The sequence below is a fragment of the Phacochoerus africanus genome, chromosome 1 (assembly GCF_016906955.1).
Source record: "Phacochoerus africanus isolate WHEZ1 chromosome 1, ROS_Pafr_v1, whole genome shotgun sequence".
Taxonomy (NCBI): domain Eukaryota; kingdom Metazoa; phylum Chordata; class Mammalia; order Artiodactyla; family Suidae; genus Phacochoerus; species Phacochoerus africanus.
In genome coordinates this window covers 149,997,501-150,023,651 of record NC_062544.1, presented here as the reverse complement: position 1 = coordinate 150,023,651, position 26,151 = coordinate 149,997,501, and the positions used below count along the sequence as shown (strand labels likewise).

Below are 26,151 nucleotides of genomic sequence, written 5' to 3'. Positions count from 1 at the left end.
GCAGGGAAGTTAGCTGGACCCTGGTCTTGAAGCATGTAGACTTCAGCAATGACCATCAGGAGAATCACACATCACCAGCCCAGAGCTGTGGTGTGTCATTCTCTAGGGAGGGAGAAAACAGAGAGAGCTGTGTAGTCATCACATACAGGGGCCTGGGCTCAGTCTTCCAGTTGTCCTGTTCATCTTGTCTCCTTAACTCAGAGGGGAGTACTCTGCAGCGGGAATCCTCTCCTCTTGGCCCTGGAAGACCTGACCGTCTGCAGTGCTTTGTGTATAGTAGGTGCCAGGGAATTAATGGTGGAAGGACAGGGGCTCAGGGATGGTGACTGTTGAGAACAACCTTGTTTCATGGGCACCTGCATGTGGAAAACCTTGAGTACCTGGTTGTTGAGTGAATGCCTTGAAGGATGTGGATGCCTTCCTTTGAGGAGCATAGCCGGTCATCCAATTGGCTTCTTTCCACTGGATGGTGCCTAAAAGAGTGATCGCTTCACCTTGCTCACAGAATGAGTCTTTAGTGGAAGGTCAAAGGCTTTTAAAGATGTTGGTGGAGGGTGTAAACCTGAGGCAGAACGTGGTGGGTTGGATTCACCTGGGTTGGGAAACATCTTCGGTGTTCTCTCAAAGATGGTGGGTAGGGAACTCTGGATGGAAGTGATGGTAACTGTTCTTTTTCTCTCCTTCTTTTCTCTGTGTTCATCCTTTAGATTCACCCAAACCACCACTTGCTCCCAAGCCAAAGACTGCCAGTCCTCTCACGCCAGTAACGGCACCTAAATTCCCCTCAGCCCGGCCTGAGAGTCTCCACAGTCCCAACTCCATGTCTAGGGGGCCAAAACCCCCCATCGCCCCAAAACCCAGGCTGGCTACCCCCAGCGAGTGGAGGGCCAGTGTCTACATGATCAACAGCTTGAACAAATGCAGCAACGGGAAGCTGCCTTGTGTGGACAAAGGGCTCTGCGAGGAGCAGCGCTCCAACCCGGAATGCTCCGAGTCCGAGGCGGACGAGGATTACATCCTGGCCCCTGGGGCTGTGCCCCAAGAGGATGGACCCAGGGCTGGGGGCTCTGCAGAGGACAAAGTCTCGGTGCCTCTGGAGGCCAGTGGGGAGGAGACAGGCCAGGAAGGAGGCAAGGAGTGTGAGCAGGAGGGGAAAGCAACTGCAGAAGACTTGGTCAGCCCAGCTGAAGCGGTGCAGAGTGGAGAGAGTGATGAAGACCTCATGCCTGAGTTCGAGGGGGCAGAGGAGCAGAGGTTCATGGCTGAGGAGGAAGCGAAGCTGGTAGAAGAATACAGCGAGTGCATCCTGGAGGATGGGGGTCCTCGGGATGGAGAGGCAGCCTTTCTGAGCAATATGTCGTTATTGGACCTCCACGTAGAGGATCCAGCAGCTCGTGATGAGGAGCCCGGGACCCCTGGCGAGGCAGAGGAGGATGGCGAGGAAAGCTGTGCCAACGCAGAACCTGGGGCGCTGGATGCATGCCTGGACTCCAACAGCCCCATCGAGAGGGATGCAGAAGATGCCGCAGAGGAGCCCCTGGAAGATGAGGGGTTGGTCACAGGTATCCCAGAAGCAGAGGCGGCCACACTCAGCCCTGAAACCTCCTTGGAGGTGTGTGGAGATACCCCAGGCAGTGGCGGCCAAGATGCTGATGATGAGCCATGTGACCCAGAAGAAACTGCAGCCCTGGCCCAGGAGGCAGGAGGAAACCCTGGAGGAGATGAGGACGCCGTGCCAGATGAAGCAGCAGAGGAGAGCTGCCAGATCATTCCTTTTGAGAGCGACTGTCTGGATGACTTTGTGGCTCCACTCTCAGAAAGTCCCTATGAGTTCTTCCCAACCGAGAGCACCTCCTTCTGCAGCGAAAGCTCCACTCCTCTTCCTGAGTCGGTGGAAGGCCCAGAGTCAGAGCAGGTACTGCAGTCGGGCCAGCAGGCAGAGCAGGACCCAGGGGCTGGGGCTGGCTGTGGCCAGCATGGCTCCCGGCCCAGTGGTGCTGAGGAGAGGCCCTGTGTCCCCAATGTGGTGGTCCTGTCAGAGGATGAGGACGCTCTGGATGATGCACTCACCAACCCCTATGAGATGGGAGTGGGCCTGGTGTGCAGGGCAGACCAGGGGGATGGGGCAATGTTGGAGGCACAGGCTTCGTTGGATGCACCCAGTGGCTATGACGTGAAGGACGAAGTGAGCTCCGATGCTGAGGGTGGCTCACTTCCCGTTGACAGGAAGAACGTCATTGTGAGGGCCAGGCCCCACTCCGGGAAGGTAGCTGGCTATGTCCCAGAAACTGTCCCAGAAGAAACAGGGCCAGAAGCTGGCTCATCAGCAGTTGGTGTCGCAGGTGCCACCCAGGAGGCAAGGAAGACGGTCCTGCCATTGGAGGGGAAGCCGCTAGACGTCAGCAGGGCCTTGCCCGCCAAGCCCAGAGCCTTCACTTTGTACCCTCGGTCATTCTCCGTGGAAGGCCGAGAGATTCCCATGTCCCTGTACCGGGAGCCCGAGGCATGCAGCCTAGACGACCACAGGATCAAGAGGAAGGACGACAACCTCTCCCTGCCCTGTATGATTGGCTCCTCTGGCAGCTTCTCCCAGAGGGGCCACCTACCGTCAAGCGGCACCTCCACCCCATCTTCTGTGGTCGACATCCCACCCCCTTTTGACCTGGCCTGCATCACCAAAAAGCCCATCACGAAGAGCTCACCCTCGCTCCTGGTGGAGAGCGAGCCCCTGGACAAGCACAGCAAGAAGAAGAAGCCGTCCTTTAAACGGTTCCTGGCACTGACATTTAAGAAGAAGACAGATAGCAAGGTGCATGTGGACGTCAACGTGTCCTCGTCCAGGTCTTCCTCAGAGTCCAGCTACCATGGCCCAGCCCGGCTCCTGGAGATGGACCGGAGGAGCCTCAGCAACTCGCCTCAACTCAGGGCGCGGACAGGCAAGCCCCGGGCTTGTGACTCGCCCTCCTCCCTCATCTTCTACAGGGACGGCAAGAGGAAGGGCGTGCCCTTCAGCAGGACGGTGTCCAGGGTGGAGTCCTTCGAGGACCGCTCCCGGCCGCCCTTTCTGCCCCTGCCCCTGACCAAGCCGCGCTCCATCTCTTTCCCCAACGCTGACACCTCGGACTACGAGAACATTCCAGCCATGAACTCGGACTATGAAAACATCCAGCTCCCACCCCGGAGGCCCGCAAGGGCCGGCACGTTTACAAAGCTGTTTGAAGAGCAGAGCAGAGCCCTGTCTGCGGCCAATGAGAATGATGGCTACGTGGACATGAGCAGCTTCAATGCCTTTGAGAGCAAACCACAGAGTGCAGACCAGGAGGCAGAAAGGTACCATGACATTCCAGTTCCTTTGTTGTGGCGCAGGTGTAACTACCCAGGAGGTGGGCTTAGGCACGGGGACAGAACAGACTTGCTTTTTAGCCTCGGGCTCTCTTTCCTCCTGGCTTTATGACAAGGGGTGAGTGGCTTTACCTCTTTGAGGCTCAGGTACTTCATCTGGGAAATGGAGTCCTGCTTCCTCTGGGCAGAGTGTTTGAGAAAATGGGAGGATCTAACCTTTGCGAAAGTGTTGTCCTAGATGCCACATGCATCACACATGCCAGCACAGTATGTCTATTATTTGGGGTGCACTTTTCATCTCCTAGGTGGACTGCTGTGCTCTGCCCCTCTGGGAAAGTCACCAAGAGAGAAGGTTCTGGACTCTTGCCAAACTAAATAGCTTTCACCATCAGGAAAATACTCTAAATTGTGATTGATACCTTTTTATTGTGTCAGTATACACTCTATTCAAGGGAACGAGAAAAGACAATTCATTTAAATTGTTTAAAGAGCTAAGGGTGCGTGAGCTAAATTTCTGAACAGAAGTCTTTAAGATTTACATCCAAGCTGATTTTTTTTTTTTTTTGGACTCAGTCACCTAGGAAGTGAGCGTGAAACACTGCAATTATTGACAGCAGTGGGGGTTTTCGGACCCCACCTTCCCAAGACTGACTGAATGCCCTTATTGATCATCCCAGGTGGATAATTGCCAAATCTTGCTGTTCCTTAGACATTGTGGGTGCAACTGAAAAGTGCCACGATTCAACCTCAACCATTTATACCCTTGGGAGAGTCTATCTAGATTAATGAAAAGTCAGAATGGTGTGATTTTAAGGGAAATCCTGATTCTTCCCCCTCGTGTGCAGTAATGCAACCCAATCCTACACAGCTGCTGCCGCTAGCAATGCCCAGGGGCCCTGCAGTAATGAATAGATAGGGATGATTTGCAATTGGCATTAGCTGTCTCTGGTGTATAGACACTAGAAGTGTTTGTATGGTTTATTCTCCTGATTTTTTTTTACAGGGTTCCCCACCCTGGCTCTACCTTCCCCCTGCCCCAAGTCTGGAAAAGGCTATTAACTGGTTCTTCCTAGGTTTGTTGGCCAAAGCAAAGGTAAACAGTAGTGATGCTGGAGGAATCCAGTTTAATTTGAAGAATGTGGATGGGTGCGAACTTTAAGAGGGTGAGGGTGGCAGAGTGGATGAGTTCATTACATTAGTAGTTATCAGCGGGGTTTGATGGGACTCAGAGCGGAAATGCCTCCAGCACTGATGAAAATAGAACCAAGCCTTGAAACGGTACAGTCTCCACACTGGGAAGGACCTCAAAGGGCATATGGTCAAAGCTGTCACCTCTCATAGGTCTCTCTCCTAACCCAGCCTATACTTGAATTCCTCAAGCCACAGGGAACTCACTACCACCCACAGCTGCCATGTTTGTTGCTAGGGACTCTGATTAAGATTTTCTTTCTGACAGAAGCAAAAGTTCTCTCCCTGGATGTCCCAGCCCCACTAAGGCAAAAGCTACTCCCTATGGTATCCTGCCCTGCTCATGCTGGCTCTGCCCCCAAAACCCCGGCCAGGCCCCTGAGCTCAATTCCTCTTTTGTATGACTAGCCTTCAGAAATTGAAGTCTGCTTCTGTTGACTCACAGGATTTTGTAGCTGGAAGAGAATTTCAGACAATGTTTGGTTCTGTTACAGAAGAGGAAACTGAGGCAGAGAGGGAAAGAGACTGGCCTAAGGTCGCCCAGCAGTTTAGTGGAGACATCAATGTTAGGACCCAGATTTCCTGGCTCTCCGTTCAGGAATTTGTAGGGAATTATGCTAAGGGACGCCAGGTCTGGTTGTCACACTCAACTTTACATATGGTGCCTCTGGGCTTGTGCAGTGCCCAGGCTACTTGGCCATATGCAAGGCCTGTGACGCCTCAATCTGTACTTTGTCCAAAAACCACAAAAGCTCCCTTCATCTAAAGTAACATGACACCAAGGGAATAAAATACCAGGGAAAAGCTGACGCTTACTGTGTGCCAGGCACTGCGCTAGGTGCTTCCCCTGCATTAGCTCACATCTGTTGCTACAGCCTGGGGCCTTGATTGAGAATCCTGACCCATCAGACTCTGAATTTCAAAAGCACTGTTGCCTAACTCTGCATTTACCTCACTGAGGCCAGACTGGGGGATAAATCTCCCATGCAGGAACCACATCCTCTTGGATATCAATCAGTGAGCAAAGCTTTCTTCCGCTTTCCTGCATGAAGCAGATGGAGGCAGAGGGAGAGAGAAATCCCCGTGCTGGGCTGGAACACGTCCGGGCAAGAGAGGCTTCAGACACATGGAAATGAGAGGCAGGGGAAACTGCCACGGGCTAAGGCCCCCTTGCTTCTTCACCTGAATGAGGGCTTTGAGAATCAACAGGGCGGGGGTGCTGCTGATCTGAGACCTGTGCCCAGAGGTGCCTGGGGTTGGACAGGACGGGATCAGAGGGTGGGAGACAGTTCCTTCCTCCTTCCGCCACTTGTCCCACCCCAGACCTTGCGTGAAGATCAGAGGCAGAAGCCAAAATAAATAGCGACAGTCCCGAAAGAGCACAGGACAGTGTGCCTGGAGACACGGGTTCAGAGCCTGCTCCAATTACAGACTTGCTGTGGGGTCTTAAAAGAGGCCGGGCCTCAGTTGGCTCCCCTGTAAAATGGCAGCCTTGAAGCAGACCTGAAGTTCTCAGCCACCAACACTAGCACTTACGGTTTTGCTTTAAATCAGTCCATCCTTTTTACTTAAAAATATTTAGAGATTTTGTGTCACTTTTGGGAAATGGAAAAGCAGTATCAGTTGTCATAAACAGAGGCAATTGTAAAAATAAGATACAAAGCAAAATAAAATAGAAGGGGTACAGTCTAGCCTGAAGTTGTTACCTGCCAAGGCTGTGAGCTGGAGGCTCGGTCCCTTTGTTTAGAGGGAGGGGTGTTCCAGCCATCCTGGCACCATGCGGAGACTTTCTGCTTGGCATAATCAGAAGGATTTGAACGGATTGGAAAAGGAATAACTCTCTCATGGTGAGATTCAGTGTTACTTAAATCCAAGTCCTTTTTCCACTGAAAGTGCCTCCCTTCAAGAACTGTGCAGGGTGTGTAATAGAATTGAGAGGGCCCATGGAGATCCCAGATCAGAGCAGCAGCTCAGGGTCTAATGGATGATTATGAAGTATCTTCTGTGTAGTCCTTCCTGGGAGATTTGTATTCATAGATAATAACATGTTAGCAGCTACAGTAATACTCTTATTTACAATCTATCTTATGAAATAAAATTTCATACATCGTTACCTATGTACATTTTCTCCTCGTATACAAAAAAGGCTCTGTCATCCTTTAGTTTAAACCATGTACCCAGAGCATTCTTTTTTTCCTGAAATGAGTCATACACATAAAAAATGTTTTCTATAGTGATCTAGTCTAACACTTGTCCTTTTCAAGTAAGATGTTTTGTGTCCTCAGCACTCTTGGTTGGGGAAGCCAGTCTTTTTTTCTAAAATCCCATAGGACCTCAATACGTTGGTTACACTCTAGGAGCTTAGTAAATGCATGTTGATGCATTGGTGATTTTGAGCTTCACTGGAGGAAAGAACTACATTTATTTATTTATTTATTTATTTGTCTTTTTGCCATTTTCTTGGGCCGCTCTCGTGGCACATGGAAGTTCCCAGGCTAGGGGTCCATTCGGAGCTGTAGCCACCGGCCTACACCAGAGCCACAGCAATGCGGGATCCGAGCCGTGTCTGCAACCTACACCACAGCTCACAGCAACGCCGGATCATTAACCCACTGAGCAAGGGCAGGGATCGAACCCACAACCTCATGGTTCCTGGTCGGATTTGTTAACCACTGCGCCACGACGGGAACTCCTAGAACTACATTTATGAAGTATCTCTGAACCACATTTCAAGGTGCTTTGTATACGCTTATTAAATACCCATTAGTTGCAAAACACCACACACACACACTGGCTTGTCCAGGCATCACGTTTAAAGCCCCATTAATTGTAAGTTTGCTTATTGCACGATGTCTCCTTTAGTCACTCAGCATTGCACCTCGACAAAGACTCCTGAAGCCACTTTTCTGTCTCATCATGAAAATATTCAAACTTACAGAAAAGTAAGGAGAGTTTTTACATCCAATGTCCATGTGCCCACCGCCTAGATTTTACCATGACCATGCAGCTGTACTGGCTGCCTCTCCTCCCTTTCTCCCAGTGCTCTCTCCAACTATTAACAAATATGGTTTTGATGCCTTTGTGGTGTCATTTTCTGTGGACAGCCCAGGGAGAACCATGAGAGCTCATGCCCATCTCTCAGCCTGTGCTCCACCTCTTACTTTCGGTGTGACTTGGCCTCTGTTTCTTTATCTGTAAAAGGGAACGATAGTAGTACCAGCCTCGTAAGGTCATTAAGATGAAATGAGTTAATGCAGCACAGGGTGGAATGATTGGCGACACTGGCTGTTATTGAGTGACATGATCAGGGTCACATAGTGGAGAATGCAGGATTGGAATTTGATTGTGGGGGCGGGTGGATAATTGGGTTCCATCCACTGAGGGGATGTCTCTCTGTCTCCCTCTCATACGACTATTCTGTGTGTGACTCGGCATTCAGGACCTCACATCTGTAAACCAGGACTGCAAATTTGTGAGCAGCAGCAGGTGTGGCATCAGCATCACCTCTGACCTCTGCAGACAACACGCTTGGTTTGGAGTCAGGACCAGGGTTTATGATTCTGCCATCTTACCAGCCATCTCTGTGGCTCTGGTGATAACTGTTATTTCACTTGAAACTCACTGTTAGTTAGGCACTGTAGGAATTTCCAGTCCCCATTTTCTAGGTGAGAAAGCTGAGGCCCAGTGAAATGATATAAACCACTGGCTGGCATGCAGATAGTACTCGCCAGAATAGGATTCGAACCCAAGTCGTTCTGACTTTCAGTCTCATGCTCCTTCCACTTCCGTTTTATGTGGTTGAAAAGTGCAACCTCAGCTGGCGGCCTCCATCCACTTCAGTTTCACATGTCTCCCTTGCAGGAGACAGGCCAGCATGGCCACCCCCCAAAATGTTGGCCTTGTTTATGGGTCCAGAGGAAAGGGCCCAAGGCAAAGTGGAAGGACACACCTTTCTGATGGCTTTCTGATGGCTGTTGGGTTTGTGGCTCTCTTGGCAGCTCATTGAGAAGATGGGAAGGCTTTTCTGGGACTTGCTCAGACATCTTGCTCACACATGAGATGCTCAGACATCTTTCCCTCCCTCCAGGCTGCTGTGGGAGTAGGGGGCCAGGGGCTGGGACCCTTGTCTTCCTGCAGCCCTTTGAGCTTGGGTTAGAGCAGCCACTTGCACTGCTTGTTAGGGGAGCTTCAGTTGCTTCTGAGAGCCGTGGAAGGGCTGGGGGGCCAGCATTTCAAGGCCGTTTGTTCTTAGCACACAGGAGTGTGTGGATTGACTCTGTGAAACAGCACGCACGTGAGGATGGGGGCGGAAACATCCAGGTAATTGAATATCAAGTATTTGGCTAACTGATGACCACCATTTGAGAAACGAGTAATTCTGAACAAGGAACTATGCCAAGTGTGTGTGGAATTGTTGCTGAAACTCAGCCTCTGTCCACCTGAGCTGAATAGAGGCAGTTTTGGGTGAAGGAGGAAGAATTTTTATTGCTTTGCCAGGCAAAAGAGGCCACAGCAGGCTAATGCCTTAAAGGCTGTGCCCTCCTTTGGGGAAGAATTGCAGGGAGTTTTATGGTCAAAAAGGAGAAAAACAGGGTTTCAGATAAGAATCAGGATTGGGGCAAACATGTGTTCTTTGTTTGGGGGAATCTTAGTCATCAAAGCTGGTGGCAGGAGATCTCCGGTGTGATCCTGGTGGTGGTCTTCTGGGTTATTTCCTAGAATAACAGTACTTGTGAAAAGGGCATATTGATCAGAGATTAGAGCAAACTAGGAATGTTCCTGGAAAACATCATGTGCTAATAGTTTTTAACCCACAAGCAATTGTGCTCAGCGTGCCTAATCTTTAGCTTACAGGTGATTGTGTTTAGGGTGCAGTCCAACGAGGGAGAAGCACAAGCAAAGACTCCAAGCTGTTCAGTTTTAAAATATTCATTTCTAAAAGAAGCTATATTCATTAGAAATATTCATTTCTAAAAGTTATAAGGAATATAACTTTTCCCTTAGGTGTGTAAGATTCCTGCATCATTATGTGTATGCCTTGAGAGGGAACCAGGATCCTGCCCCAAGGCTGTGCTATTGTTGCTTGACTCTTCCTTGTCCTTGCATCCCCTTCCTTCCCTGATCAGGGACTGTCTGAACCTGCCCCTTGGAACTCAGGGAAGGCCGTGGAGATTGAATGAGGCCCATTTCCTAAAATCAAGAAATGGGGGACACAGGCTTTTGTGCCCAGAAGCCCCCCAGGGCCCTGCTCGGTTACAGAAGGAGGTGGCGAGATGGACCCATACTGTCACTTCAGTGGATGCACAGTTGAGGGGGTCAGGGGACTCAGACCCAAGTCCCTGAAGTGCAAGATCCAAAATGCTCAGGACCCAAAGAGGAGGCATCAGGAGGAGGGTGGGCTGGCTTCCTGGACAGAGGGTATTTGAATGGACCCCGAATGAAAAGTAGGGCTGTTGTTTTCAGCAGCTGACGCTGCAGTGAAAGGACTTAGCCTTGGTTCAGAAGTTTCCTTGGTGTCTTTATTCTGGAAAACATTTCCCATCATCTGCAGACATGGAGACTACATGGAGGAGTTTGGGCTGAAAGGCATAAGGTCTCAAACACCATCTTTCTCTCATCCCCGGTTCTCATAGCAGAATATCTCACTGGCTCAGCAATTTCCCTCCCTGGCCATCGTTAGCTACTGTTTAGAGTCCAGGAGGGTGACGGTCCATATCTCCAGGTGTTCCGTCTGGCTGGGGAGAAAGGATGGGAGAGGTCCTTAGGACCTGGTGTCATAGAGGTTGTGTTAGAGATTCATCCAGACTGTTCTAGGGGAGGGTCAGCAGGGAGCTGTACTGTCGAGGGTGCCCGAGGGTATTGCCAGAGGAACAGGAGGGTCGCAAGCCTGGGACAGGAGTCTAGGGTAAGAACAGACTGTGAAGTGTTCAGACAGAGGTCAGTGTCCATGCCTGCAAGATGAACTTGGGAAGGCAGCCTGGAGCCCAGCTGGAAAGCGCCTCGTACATCAGCTTGACGAGCCTGTCTGTTACCCACCTGCCTCACCCCCACCCCCACCCCAGGGCAGCAGGGAGACCCTGGCGGGTTTGCAGCAGGGCAGTGCCATGATGGGGTTGGTGCACTGCCCTGGACACCTCATCGGCAGGATGGAGAGTGGAGGAATAAATGTGGGAAGCAGGGAGAGGAGTCAAGACCATTGTACCTGCCTCTCCAGGGAAGATGAAGTCCTGGCAGGGCCAAGGCGGTGAGAGGGGAGGAGCAGCGGGGTTCTGCCTCTGAAATGTGCATGGCAGCTGAGTTCTCCAGCATCCCTTAACTCCAGGCTAGCTTCTGTCTGCCTTTGCTCTTCTTAATCTTTTATCCATCTTTTACAGTCTGTCTGGTCCCAAATAAATAGTTTGAGTTGCTTTCCAGTCAAAGACATAGCAAGAAATAGTAAGAATTTAGTCCTTAAATGTATAGATATATGTGACTGGGTCACTTTGTTGTACCGCAGAAATTTGGCAGAACATTGTACATCAACTATAATGTTTTAAAAAAGGAAAAAAATAACTACAGTAAAACCATCACATATTTTATGATAAATAACAGTATATACATATGCATTTTTGGGTTTTGTTAATGTATAGTCAATTTACAAAAACAACAAACAACTCAAAAAACAAAAAATGAAGAATTCAGTCCCTAAAGTAAAAGGTAAAGGGTCAAGCCAACTAACAGTTTGAGGAGGTAATTGTATGGACAATCCATACAATGACAGCAACTGCCATTAACATTCTGAAATCCAGCACAAACCCTAGCATGAGGACAGCTTTAGGATGCAGTCAATGTTTTGGTGAAGTGATTGCCTGAGAGAATGAAACCTGACTTATCTTTATAACCGTAGACAGTGCCGCAGCCACAAAAATGTGCATCATTGTAAAACAAAGGTGCTGTGCAGCCTCACCTCTGCATCCTTAGGTGGGGATGGCAGAGTTGAAGCAAGCCTCCTACTGCCATGTTCCGTTGGTGCCGAGCTCAGTGTCTGGGCTCTGGCACACCCCAGTAGTGGTATTCACTGGTATCTTTCTATCTGCCGGAAAGCTGGAAGCCCTCCTATTATTACGTTTTTGACAAATGAACTCGTGCAGAGCTTTCATTAAGTTTCATTGAAAGGACCTGGAAATGCCATAAAAATTATTATAATCTCAAAAGCATCACATTCCTAATGCATGCGGCTGTGCTTCTTGTTGAAATTGACTGATGAGAATATTCAGTTTTTAATTTTCTGACTTAAAATAAGACCATCTGCAGCTGTTTCTTTTAGCAATAATGTTTAATTAAATGCAATAAAATTTACAAGGAAGGACCCTAATAAGAAAATCGCGTCAGGAACACACTTATTGTAACATTGACTAGCATGAGATTAAGGCCCCAGCTTTTTTTTTTTTTTTTTTTATATCTTGCAGAGCTTTAATACAGATGAAATCCTGATTAAGTGTTAATCACTATGTGGTTTTTACCTTCATAAAGTCAGGGTTTCCCTCTGTGGGAGGCATGAAAATAATTCTCACTAATAGCAGACAGCCTTATTGCATGCGTTCTTTGGCGAAATGTCAGCAGCTGGTCTCTTTGACCAGCTGAGCCCCAGAGGAGGAGCAAAGTCTTTGTTTCAGCCTGAGTGTGGACAGGGTTTGAGGTCTGGGCCTCACTCTTCCTGGTCCGTGACCTGGGAGTGAGCGTAATTGTGCAGAGGATGCAGCCAAAGAGCAAAAGTCATCTCTGAATTCCATGTATTTCTTCACTGAATACGTATCAAGCGCCTCCTGCATGTCAGGCACTGCTCTGCGGACTTCAGAGGCGGTGGCGGTGGAGATGCCAGTGGAGGTGGCGGTGGTGGTAGTGGTGGTAGTGGTAGCAAGTAGTCAGATGAGCTCCTGGTGAGGCAGAGCTGGTGTTCTGCTGGGGAGAGGCAGACAGGAAACAGACTAAGTGAGCTAGAAAGTTGGGGATAATGAGATCATTTTTTTGTGATGAAATTACTCTTGTGAAAAAGAAGGAAAAGAGCAATGTGATAGGAAGCAAGTGGTGGAAGGGACGTTTTAGATGGGGTGCTCAGGGAAGGCTTCTCAGAAGTGGTGATGTTAGTGAAACCTGAATGGTGATCAGATAACCTCAGGGGAAGGGCATCCATGCAGAGGGAACAGCAGGGACAGAGGCCCTGAGGCTAGAGGCTTTGGGGGATAGGGTAGGGTCTGTGGAGAGGCCAGGAGTCCAGCATGACTAGAGAGCAGAACGCAGTGGGGAGGGTGACCCGGGATGGGTGGGCAGGGACTTTGTAATAAATTTGGATTTTACTTTCATGAGATGCCATTGGAGGGAAGTGTTAGGTTCCAAAATGTTTGAGTAATCTGAACTCTTTGAGATTTGTGTGTTTACAGTCATCTGCAAATTATTTGAAAATGCAACAAAGAATATTTGTTATTCAGAATGGTTCTGGAAGTCTTAAGGAGGTTTGAATTTGGGTCCCAGCTCTGCCCCTGGCTTTGTGACTTTTGAGCATCTGGGTCTCAGATCTCTCTCCCAACTGTGACTGCTCTGAACTGGCTTGAGCCATCAGTTCTGCCTCCCCATCTGAGTGCTCTTTGCAGAAGGTGGTAATGGTCCAGGGACCTGAGAGAAGCCAGGCCAGCGCCAGAGGGAGGCTGGGAGGTGATGAGGATGGGGACATTCCTGGAAAGGAATGCATTTGGACTTGTACTCTGTGTGTGAATCAAGTTGATCTGTGAACCATAGGGAGCTATTAAAGGTTTTACAGCAAGGGAGTGTCATTGTCAGCCAGTGTGCTAGCACAGGTATTGTCAGCCGGGGCGGCGGGGGGGAGGGGGGGGGTGAGGGGGAAGAGAGACCCCCACAGCACAGCATCTAAGTGTCAGGGGATCGAGGCATGATGACAGGAGCTTGCTCTGATGGCCTCCCCCCACGTTGACTGCATAGTCACTCAGAGCAGTGACCCAGAGCATGGGGCTCTCAGGGTGCCCGCTGGCGGGCAGGTAGTGCAGCTGTCAGAACCAAAGAGGCAGCAAAGAATGATCTTGAGTCTGGCTCTGCCCCTGTTCCATCTGAGCCTCAGTCTCCACATGGGTTCTAGTAGTCTGATGGTCCCTTCAGCCCTGAGCTGTCATAAGGAGCCAGAGACGGTGCCTGAACAAGGGCTTCATCAGTGCTTACCATATAACACCATTGGCCTTGGCCTTTGCTGCCAGGAGCCTTGTGCACCACAGCTCACGAGGCTTTGCTTCATGTCCTCTAGATGCCAGGCACCCTCTTGGACCCTTTACCTGTGTTAACTCAGTTGATCTGAAGCCCCCTCCCCTCCAGCCACACAGATACTTTTTAAAAAATCTCCACTCAGCAGATGAGGAAACTAAGGTACAAAGAAGTTAAGGAAAGGGCCCAAGGTCACACAGCTGGTCAGCAGCAGAGCCAGAACATTAGCTCCGGCAGGCCCCGCCCCTGTGCTTTCAACTGTGCTCTGAGATTCTCTCTCACTTTGTGTTCATCTCTTCAGTTAATTGGCTGAATGTCCCCTCACGAGTAGTTATCAAGTTTTACTTGTTTAAAAGAAGAGGAAACTAAGGTTCAGAGTGGTAACATGACGTGTAAGCCAGTAAGTGAAGGAGCTAGGGCTGGAAGGCAAGACTTGCCAGGTATGAGTTCTTCCCTTTTTCTGGTTCACCCCCTTGGAGAACGTCCCACCTGGAATCCACCACCCAGATATCAAAGGTGAGGACACACAGTGGAGTATGAATCCTTAGAACGCAAATGTCCTTATTACAGGCACTCGGAATGGACAGCTTATAGTTACTGTCCCCTTGCTGAGATCCACATGGCCAGGGGGTACTGTAAAAACTATATATAGAGAGAAGAGCCCACACAGTTGTGGCAGTTGTCAGAGGCATGGTATTATGCAGGAGGCTAACACTTCCTTAGATTGCCCTGCTGGGCTCAGGAAGGGCCCTAGGGGAATTTATCATCCGTGCTTACGATACTCCAGGTCAACAACACAGAAAACTCATAATAATTTCTGAGTGATGAATTAATGTGTTTCATCAGTCTCCTTGAGAATGTCCCAAGACTGTCCAGCCTCCCAGAAATGAAGGCAGCTGCTCAGCCGTGTGCTGGGGATTTCTGAGCTTGCAGCTGAGGGCTGCAGCATTTCCCTGTCTTGGAGAGGCCTCTGTCTTTGGCTGTATTCCTGTAAAATGAATGTCTTAGGGTTGAGGTTGTTTGGGGGGATGATGTGGCTGGTCTCTATGTAAACAGACCCATTCTCTACGTGCATGGGGTTGATCTGAAGCCCGTAATAGGGCCCAAGAGAAGTTTCTCCAGATCAAGGCTTGAAATTTCAGGCTTGCTTGCCCGATTGCCCGATTTTAATTAAGAAACCAAAACACACACACACACACACACACACACACACACACACACACACACACACACACACACACACACACACACACACACACACACACACACACACACACACACACACACACACACACCCCTGCCTTCCAGAATCTGCTCAGAGACCTTATATTCTGCAATACTGTTGGAATGGGATTTTCCGACACTGAGAGAGGTGTCTAGAGGGATGTCCCGGGAGGTCGTGAGCCTCTGTCCTGGTCAGTAAACAGTGGACATGCAGCTGCCATGACTTACACAGGCCAGGAAATCTGAGTTCTTGGGGTCAGTTCTGGCTGGGTGGGTGGAGTCCCAAGGAAGCAGCCCCTGAAAGTGTCCAGGCCCCGAAGCTGGAAAAGCCCCTGAAGACCAGAGGAGGACTGAGTAGCAGCCCTGTGCCTGGTTTCAGAAGGTGCCTCCTGGCACAGGTACCATCAGATATGTTTTCCTGCCCAGTGCCTGCTGAGTCTGAATGCCACGAAATGCTGAAGAGGCGGTGTGTGGAGGCTGGGGGCCCTGGGCTCTGGTCTGCCTCAGGGGGAGGGGAGGGCAGGGTTCCTCCTCCTGGAGACGAGGGCCCAGTCTCCTCGAAGCAGATGGGAGCCCAGTTATTTGGAGGTCCTTGAGACCTCCCTCACACTTCATCCCAGTGGTTTTCACTCTTTTGCAGCAGGTCCTTTTTTAAGTGAAATCTTACTCAGAACCCCAACATAGGAGGCAAAGGTTTTATTGTAATTCTCTTCCGTAAGTTCAAAATTTTTAAATACTTTGTAGGAAGTTAAATAATGAGGTTGTCATGACGGATAGAAATCTTAGAAATTGGGGGCTATGGATTACAGTGCCACTGTTATGGCCTAATGAATGGTAATGATTGTGCAGAGTGGTATATTGTGGTGAGTTTTCTAAGATAGACATCTGGGTTCAAATCCTAGCTCTACCAGTTACTGGCTGTATGTCCTTGGGCAAATTACTTAACCTCTCTGTGTTTTAGCAGCCTCATCTATAAAAACAGGGAATATGACACTACCTACCTAAGTGGTTGTTGTGAGATTTGAATACGTTAACACTTTTGAAGACTTTAACTGGAGCCTGGTCCTTATAAGTGCTTAGTACACTCTAGTCATTAACACTGTAGCTGTGTCTGTATCCATGAAATTCCAGGCAGACGTTTGCGAATCCCTGCCCATGAGAGCTTAGGGTTTCTGAGGAATACAGTTGAAAACCCTTCCTCATCCAATATAATCTGGGCAGGCTTCTTTTAATCACTGCTATCTGTCAAGTATACATATTTATAGGTCCTATTCACCAATAATTTGATCAATGGTTTACAGATCCCTGTGCCAGACACAGTCAGGGAGATGGAGAAATGATTTCTGCCCATCTTTCAAAAACAGGCCTTTTGTTCTGTTGAAGGAAAGAAGGTATGGCAGGTTGAAAAGCAGTTTGGGGTTAAATAATTATTGGATCACACACTCCTGTATTCTAATAACCCCCTCAGCATCTGTTTCACAAGTTTGGAAATGAAATTAATGCTCTGAGTGGGGAAAGGAGGCAACCCTTAGCAGGTTCCAGTGACTCATGTACATCTGAGCACCCCAGTGCTGTACACACGTTGGCACATTGCCTATCTGCCCCATTTTACAGGTGAGAAGACTGAGGCATGTAGCAGAGGAGGCAGACAGACGGGGTCTCAGAACAGAGCATGGCACCAGGACCTACAGGGCAGCACAGGGATGAGTCCCATCTCCATTGAGCAGCACCTCTTCCTGGCAAGGGTTATAGGAGGCTGATTTGCCCTTGCTGAGGGTATGCAGAGGGACTGGGGGAGCCCCTGCCAGAGAGACTGTCCTGGAGATTCCTTTTGAGGCCAGAAAGCTGGACTCAAAACCCCAGGAAGTTCAGGAAGTTGTAAAACCTTGATGTGGCAGCCACATACATGTGCACTGCACTTTACAGATTTTCTGTGCCTCTTAGCTACATTGATTCTCCCAACAACCGTGGTTTGGAGGAGGCAAGATGCCAGTTAAAAGCATAATTTAAGCAAAGACCTGGAGGGGGCAGGAGGTAGGCGGGGTTGTTTTCTGTGTGGGGCCTGAGGTTAGCCATTTTCCTGGAATGTTTCCCAGTGTCCTCACCTGAAAAATGGGGCTAATAGAGTGACAGTCTCTGATGGCTAAGAGAAACCTGCGCCACCTGCTTGTTGCAGGGCTCGGCTCAAAGCAGGTTCTCAGTGAGTGTAATTACTGTTACTGTTAGGATTGTATGGAAAAGGGATCTGAGGAAGGGCAGGAGAAGGTCCCTGTAAGTCCCACAGTTTGGACAACCTCAGGAAAAAGGTAGTGAAGAGCAGAAAAGGAGCTGGAGGCCAGAAGAGGTCGCATAGCCAGCAGGTGGCGGAGCTGATCTAGGACTCAGCACCTGCTGAGAGGCCGCGTGTCCCATGAGGAATTGAGCTGGGTGAGGCTGGTCCCTGAGCTGGCCCGGGACAGGCGGTGCCAGGTCCTGGGCACACCTGGAGTTGTTCCCATTGATGGCAGAAGAAAGAAGCTGGTGTCCTGGGTTAGGTACTGCTCTGGGCCTGCGCACCCCTCCCGAGAAGCTCCTTGCAGATGCTGCATCTGGTTTCCTGGGAGGTCCCTGGTCCAAACCCAAGTTTCCTTGCTGGCCAGAGGTCAACACTGGGTGTAGAGCCGTAGAGCCATGGGGTGAGTCAGTGGCTCAGCAGAGACCAGAGTTCAGGCAGCTGGTCTGCCTCTGTATAAAGAGCCCCCTCCTTCTCCAAACTCAGTCTCAGACTCCAGGAGGCCCCAGGTCTCATCCACGGCCAACCAGCAGCACTGTGAAGAGACCTTTGTGTGGGGCAGCCTTTGCCCGGCATCTGGTCTTTGACCTCCTCGGTTCCTGTGCTGGGGAGGGAGGTTCAGGCTATGACCGGCCCATCTGAACTCCCTCACTTGATTTATTTTTTTTAATTTCTTAAAACCCAGACCCTGTTAGGGAAAAAGTTAAAGATTATTCTAGGTCATGTAATCTGTTTCGATTTTTTTAAATTTTAATATGTATATACCGTACTTGAAGAATTACAAATACAGATAATACATAATCATGGGGAAAGCTTAATAATTCTTTAAATAAACTTTATTTTTTAGAACAGTTTTTGATTTTCAGGAAAATTGGAAAGGTAGTACAGAAAATCCCAGCCCTAGTTTCCCTATTGCTAATGATCTTTTACATTAGGGTGGTACCTTTGTTATAATTATTGAGCCAGTATCAATGCACTGTTATTAACTCAAGGCTGTGCTTTAGTCACACTTTCTTACTTTTAACGTCATGTCTTTCTTCTGTTCTAGAATCTCACCCATCTTGTTGTCAGGTCCCCTTGGGCTCCTCTTGTCCATGGCAGGTTCTCAGACTTCTCTTGTTTTGAATGACCTGGACAGCTTTGGTCAGCGGTGTTAGAGACTGACCCTCAATAAGAACTTGTCTGATGTTTCTCATAATTAGACTGAGGTTGTTGCCATTTACACAGAGGTAAATCGCCATTTACATCACATCACATCAAGGGTACCTACTATCAACATGATTTATCACTGGTGATATTGACCTTGAGCACCTGGTTAACATGGTATTTGCCTGGTTTCTCCACCATAAAGTTCCTCCCCGCCCCTTTCCAAACTGTCCTCTTTAAAAGGAAATCAGTAGGTGAAGCCTGTACTTAAGGTAGGCGGGGGTAAGGATTTATAAATAATTGGAGGAGTTCCCATTGTGGCTCAGCGGGTTAAGAATGCTGCTAGTATCCATGAGGATGCGGGTTCGATCCCTGGCCTTGCTTAGTGTGTTAAGGAACTGGCATTGCTGCAAGCTGTGGTGTAGGTTGCAGATGTGGGTCAGATCTGGCGTTGCTGTGGCTGTGGTATAGGCTGGCAGTTGCAGCTCCAGTTCAGCCCTTAACCCAGAAACTTCCATATGCCATGGGTATGGCCCGAAAAAGAAAAAAAAAATGAAATTCTTTTGCATAAGAAATGTATATATGATCTCCAGTTTATTTATTTTCTACTTTATTTTATAACCCAATACTGTTTTATTTTGCTGTTCAAATTTTTCTAGCCTGGGCCACTGGGAGCTCTTTTCATCAGTTCCTGTGTTCCTTTGACACACCGTCAGCATCTTAAGTTGTCCCCCCCCCACAGCACTTCCTTACATTTTTAATTGAAGTATAGTTGGTATACAATGTTGTGTTAGTTTCGGGTGTGCAGCACAGTGATTCAGTTATGTTCTTTTCCCATAAAGGTTATTACAAAATATTGAATAGAGTTGCCTGTGCTATACAGTAGATCCTTGTTGTTTATCTGTTTTGTTTTGTTTTGTTTTTGGGGGGTTTGTTTTTGTTTTTGTCTTTTTGTATTTCTTGGGCCGTTCCTGCGGCATATGTAGGTTCCCAGGCTAGGGGTCAAATCGGAGCTGTAGCCACCGGCCTACGCCAGAGCCACAGCAATGCGGGATCCGAGCCACGTCTGCGACCTGCACCACAGCTCATGGCAATGCTGGATCGTTAACCCACTGAGCAAGGGCAGGGACCGAACCCGCAACCTCATGGTTCCTGGTCGGATTCATTAACCACTGCGCCATGATGGGAACTCCTGTTTATCTGTTTTATATACAGTAGTGTGTATATGTTACTCCCAAATTTCTAATTTTTCTTCTCCCCCCCCAACCCCCTTTCCCTCTTGGTAACCATTAAGTTTTCTAAGTCTGTATATGTATAACTTCTATGTCTGTGAGTCTGTCTCTGTTTTGTAAATAAGTTCCTTTGTATCCTTTCATTAGATTCCACGTATGTGATATCATAGGGTATTTGTCTTTCTCTGACTTATTTCACTAGTATGAGAATCTCTAGGTCCATCCATATTGCTGCAGTTGCCATTATTTCATTCCTTTTTATGGCTGAGTAATATTCCATTGTGTATATGTACCATATCTCTTCCTGTCGATGGACGTTTGGGTTGCTTCCATGTCTTGGATGTTGTGAATAGTGCTGCTCTGAACATAGGGGTACATGTATTTTTTCGAGTTAGGGTTTTCTCGAGATATATGCCCAGGAGTGGGATGGTAGTTCTATATTTAGTTTTTCAAAGAACCTCTATACTGTTCTCTGTAGTGGCTGTACCAATTTACATTCCTACCAGTAGTGTAGGAGGGTTCCCTTTTCTCCATATCCCGTTGGTATTTGTTATCATAGACTTTTGTTTTCCCCTTTTTTGGCCACCCTGTGGTATATGGAGTTCCCAGGCCAGGGATTGAATCCAAGCCGGAGCTGTGACCTACACTGCAGCTGAGGCAACACCAGATCCTTAGCCTACTGTGCCAGGCTGCAGCCTTGCTCCTATAGAGGCACTATCCATCTCATTGCACCACAGTGGGAACTTCATTTTTTAATGATGGCCATTCTGACTAGTATGAGGTGATACCTCATTGTAGTTTTGATTTGCATTTCTATAATAATTACCAACATTGAGCATCTTATTATGTGCCTATTGGCCAGTATTCCCTCACTTTAGAGGGGGGAAACTGGGGCCCAGAGAGGATTGGTTTTCTGTTCCTCCTGCCATTGGATAAGCTGCATCTTCATAAAGGCATAGGGTAATGATGGAGAGGAGGACAGTGAGGGCACAGAAGGAAGGGCCTGACACTGATGGGGGATTTCAGGCACCATTAAATGCTTGAGGCAGTATTCTGGAACAGAAAGCCTGCCTTGTGTTTCCCAGACCCTAGTAGGTAAGCACAGCCCTCACTGACCTCCCCTCCCCTGGGCTCTTCACTTTCTCCACGTATGTCTCTGTTGAAGCTGCTGGTCTGTGTTGTCTCTGGAACCATCTACTCACTGCACTGTGGGCCCCTCCAAGGCGTCACCTCTGCAGCTCATCCCTGTGTCCCTGCACTGGGCAGGGCTTGGTACCTGGGTGATGCTCCGTAAGTTTTAAATAGAGGCTGAAGGCACTGTGTTATCTTGGAGGGACGCACCACCCAGATAGGACTTTCCACAGATTCCTCCCAAGTCCCATCCATGCTCTGGGTGCTGGGACGAGAGGAGAGACAAGGTAGGTTGATGGTCAGCACGGGGACTCTGGTAGGAAACGCCTGACTGCACAAGCAATTGTTTAAATTCACCTGTCTTTCAAAGAAGTGAAGGCAGTTCTAAGAGCTTCTGACAGGTGCCCTGACCTGTTTGTGGCTGGAGAAGTGCTCTGAGAAAATGAGACTGGGGCTTCATCTTGCACTATGATGAGGAATTAACTCGATAAAGGGAGAGGTCCAGGAGGACATGGTGAGGAAAGCACAGGTGTCTTTCCCATTTTACAGATGAGGAAACTGAGGCTTGAAGCAGGGACATTACAGAGTTCCCATCTTGGCCCAGCAGTTTTCAAACCTGATCAGCATCCATGAGGACATGGGTTCAATCCCTGGCCTCGCTCAGGAGGTTAAGGATCCCATGTTGCTGTTGCTCTGGTGTAGGCCAGCAGCTATAGCTCCAATTGGACCCCTAGCCTGAGAACCTCCATGTGCTGTGGGTGCATAAAGACAAAGACCAAAAAAAGGGGGACATTACTTGCCTAAGGTCACACAGGTATCAAGAGGAGAAGCTGGGTTTGTGTGCAGGTCTAACTCCAGAGCACCTGCCCTTTCTCTGCTGGCTCTGCCCTGGATGAGAAAGCCCAGCCTGTCTGTGGTGACATCACAGCATTCAGGCCAAAGCCCTGGCTTCCTAGGGGAAGGCTGGCCTGCACACACTCATGCTTGACTTCCTCCCGGCGCCCAGGGGCTCAGCCACCCACAGCAACACCTGTGTGGCCGGGCCTCAGTTCCCTCCATGGTACCATGGGTGGGATCAGGTGACAGACTTTCTCAGGCAGGCCTGTCCTTCTGGGATTTTACTACATCTAATTCTGACCTTGGGAAACGTTTGTGAGCCTCACATATAGAAGGAAATACTCAAATCGATTTAAGGATCTCCACAGGATTGGGAGCAGGGATCACAGGTACAGCTTGAAATTATGGTCCTAAGGGGGTGCCAGGAGGTGGGGAAAGAGAGGCAGATCTATGAACAGCCAACTGGATGCAGTTATCAGTGCAGTAGGAAAATGAACAATATCCTGGCAGCACAGACTGTACAGCCCAGTGCATTGAAGAAAAGGCTTCCCTGAGGTGTTTGCAGGGTTCAGATTGGGTATTGTATTGCGCTGGGCTTGAGGGGCAAGTAAGCATTGCAAGGTAGGGGAGTGTGGGAGGGGCGTTCCAAACAAGGGACGGCAAGTTCAAAGGTGCATAGTGGAAGGGCCTGGGGTGTCTAAAGACCAGACTCTCTGTGGCAGGGAGTAACCAAAAGCTGTGGGTAGACTTGGGGGCTGAGTACCGGCCAGCAGGTGAACCTTGCAGCCTGGGGCTCTCCCACCCTGACTGCCTTTATCAGCCTATGGAAATTATCTGGGATTATGTGAGACTCACGTCCCACATAGTTGGAAAAGGGAAAGGGGTGGATGTGAGGATGTCTTTTAAGGCTGGTTAGGTCTGCCTCCCAATTATCCCTGGAGAGGCCACTGCTCAGCTCAGGAGGCTTCATTTTCAAGTTGCTTCTAATCCATGGTGCCCTGGTGGCATGGATTAGTTTCCTTTGAATAGGCCAATTAGAGCTAATCATTGGTGGGGGGAGGGGAGGGGGATGTGTTTAGGTGACTTTGGCCGAAGACAGGCCTTCTCTAGATTGTGGCTTTTCAGAATCCTGGTCTCTGAGTTGGCCTCTGCCCTGTCCCATCCAGGTCTCTTTGGCCTGAGGAGCATCTGGGTTTTACGTAAATGAAGTGCAGCCTGGGTGGACTCTCCTCCCAGACAGATGATTGATTATGGTCATTCACAGAGGGGTTGAGGTGCTCCACAGTTGGTTTCAGGCATAGAGCCCTGCATCTCCCTCTGCGAGCAGGAACCAGCCCAAGAAGTCTGGGCTCTCTGACTCTTCCCATGTAACCGTTTGTTATATTCTGCTCTCTGGACCTCAGTTTCCCTATTTGCAAAAACAAAGGGTTCAGGGAAATTACTTATGACATAATTGTTTTCTGTTGCCTACTTTCGCTTACTGTTGCACATTTATTGGCTTAAAACAATGTCTGTTTTTTTAATGTCACAGTTCTGTAGGTCAGAAGTCTAGTAGGCTGGGCTGAGTACTCTGCTTAGGTCACAAGGCCAAAACCAAGGTGTCAGCTGTCCTGGGCGTTTACTTGGAGGCTGTGGGAGAGAATTCACTTCCAAGGGCACTCAGGTTGTTGGCTGACCTCAGATCCACGTAGGACTGAGGTCTCTACCCCCTGCTGGCTGAGCTCCCTGTTCCATGTAGGACTAAAGTCCTACTCTTTGCTGGCTCTGGGCCAGGGCTGGTTTTTCTCCTGGAAGCAGCCTGCATTCTCTCTCACGCTCTCTGTGGAGCCCCCAAGCAGCAACAGGTTGACCCTTTCTTACACTTTGAGTCTGTGATTCCTGCAGAGAAAGTTTTCTGTTTTAAGGACTGATGTGATGAGATTGACTCACCCAGATAAGCCAGGGTAATTTCCATATTAAAATGTCTCTAAAATTAAATACTAAATATATCTGCAGAGTCTCTTTTGCCATGTAATGAAAAATATCCCTAGGTCCTAGGGTTAGGGGTTGGACATTTTTGAGGGCCATTATTCTGCCTATGACAGTCCACCCTCTGACTCCCAAAGATTCATGTTCATCCCAAATGCAGAGTTCACTCCATCCCAGGGTCCCCAAAGATCTCATCCCATGCCAACATCAGCTCTACAAATCTCAATCTGAGTCTCATCAGCTAGAAGTCCCAGATCTCATCTAAATCATCTCAATGGTGTGGGTGAGGCTCTGGCTGTCATCCATGGTGGGGCATAATTCTTCCCCATCTGTGAACTTGGGAAACTAAAGAAGCAAGTTACTTGCTCCCCAAATACAGTGATAGGACAAGTTACAGACATCACCGTCCAAACAGGGAGAAGAAAGTGGAGCCATGTGACATTCCAAGGGGCCTCATACCCCTCTCCCAAGACTTTGGGTAAAAAACACAGCAGAACCAACTTCCCAGCCCCACCCTTCCCCTCTGCAGTGGGTGAACTATGTTCTGGCCCTTGTCTCTGGGATGCTGGGAAAATACATTTGCATAGCTTTGCATCAGCTGGTCTGAAGCAATAAGGAATTTAGTTGAAATGTGGCAAAAAGGATTTACGAAGGACTTGAGTGATGTTTGATCTGAGAAGTGTTTGTTTGCACCCAGAAAAGAAAAATATGTGTTTCCAGCACCTCCCCATCCCTTCCCTAAGTGGCAGAAAGTGGGAGATGTACAGATTCTAGCTCTAGATCTGCCACCTTCTAGTTGGATGGAGCTAGGAAATTCATTTCTCCCCTCTGCGTCCAAGTCTCCTCTGCTGTGAAATGGAGATGTTATGGGTACCCCACAGGCTTGTTGTGAAGGTCCAGGGGCAATAATATGTGAAAAGTGTTTTGTAGACTTGGAACTATTTGCAAATAGTAGCCGTGTTTGTGGTCTGGGCCCTACTGTTCACTCATCCCCATCCCATGCCCCAAGAAGGTTCTGGGAGGTTTGACCACCTGGGACCTTCTCCTTCTCCTTTGGAATAACCCCACCCCATCCCATGCTGCTCTGACTGACTGACAGTGTTTAGAGGGCGGAGATGCAGGGTCTCGTGTGGTACCGCACAATCACTGAGGTCACTGCAATGGCCAGAATGCTGGCCACAGAGGAAAGCATGCTCTTGAGGTAGTCCACTGGAAGAGAGATTTGACTGGTTCATTTTGGTTCAAAAACCATTTTTAAAATGTTTTGTAGAAGGCGATGTGCACTTCGGAAATTCAGATCTACAGGGAAAAAATCAGATTTCATACCATAGAACTTGTGTTCTCCAGCCCCACCCCCAGGTGTTTTATAGTGTGCAAACATGCAGGGACACACATACACACACACACACACCCTCCCCCAACCCTTGACTGCTTCTAAACATAAATTGAAGGGTATTGAATACATCCTTCCCAACCCTGCTTTTGTCACTTTAGACATTGTTCCTTTATCTGCTCCCATTCTTTTTAGTGACTGCAGGAGTTCCAATGGCTAGTCACCTGTTGATGGATATCCTTTGAAAATGCTACAGTTAATAACTTTATATACACATTGGCACCCATTTACAAACATATGTGAAGATTTTTTTGAAAAGAAGACAATCCCCCCCCCAAAAAGGAGTTCCCACTGTGGCACAGTGGGTTAAGAATCTAACTGCTGCGAAGTGCTGTGGCTTGGGTTGCTGTGAAGGTGTAGGTTCAATCCTCACCCAGCACAGTGGGTGAAAGGATCTGACGTTGCTGCAGCTGTGACTAAGATTCAATTTCTGACCTGGGAAGTTCCATATGATGTGGGTGTTGCCATTAAAAATCAAATTTTAAAAAAAGACAATCCCACAGTGCAGTCATAATTACCTCTAGGATCGGGTTATATTTTGTTCTTGTCTTGTGTAAATACATCTAATGTTTAAGGTGGATGTAGTCATGTTGTACATAAACTCTCTTACCCTGCTGATTTTCTTTAACTGCATTTTATGAGTGCTTGCCTATATTATTAAATAACTTACTAAATTAATAGAAATGTGCTGTGTTCTGCCACCACAGCAGTGCCAAAGGACTGCACAAATACTCTGTTTGGGTGGGCATGCCCCAAATTAATGCACTCATTTCCTTTCACCGTTCCTTTAGGGCCTTGGTCATATCTTGGTGCTCAGGTGAACATCCGTAAGCAAAGCTTTTTTTCTCTGCATTTGGGTTTATTTCCCTAGGAGAGATGGCAGGGGACAAGGGTGCTGTGCTGACAGAGGGCTGTGCCAGCGGTCGCCTCTAAGACAGGAACTAAGGAATGGTTGTTATGATCAATCATTAATACCAGCGGAACAGTGGCTGCTGGGCGGGAAGGGGCGTGTGGAGGAGCAGTGGTGGCCTCTGGTGCTGAGGGCCTGCTGCCGGGTTAAACATTGCTCTGCCCTGGTTGGTATCAAATTATGGTTGGCATGAATAATTCAAGATCCTGAGACATGAAAAGGATTTCTGGAGGGAGGGAAGGAGACGAACAGGCTCAGT

The 26,151-nt window shown here is 48.6% G+C and overlaps 1 protein-coding gene across 1 annotated transcript in view; it reads left to right on the top strand.

The window, feature by feature from the left end:
* The window catches only part of FGD5 (FYVE, RhoGEF and PH domain containing 5), a 131,031-nt gene that overhangs the window by 7,793 nt on the left and 97,087 nt on the right, over positions 1 to 26,151 (top strand). Inside the window, exon 2 of the mRNA XM_047781695.1 lies at positions 708 to 3,330. Coding sequence (XP_047637651.1) covers positions 708 to 3,330 — 2,623 coding nt within the window. The remainder of the gene's footprint in view (positions 1 to 707; positions 3,331 to 26,151) is intronic.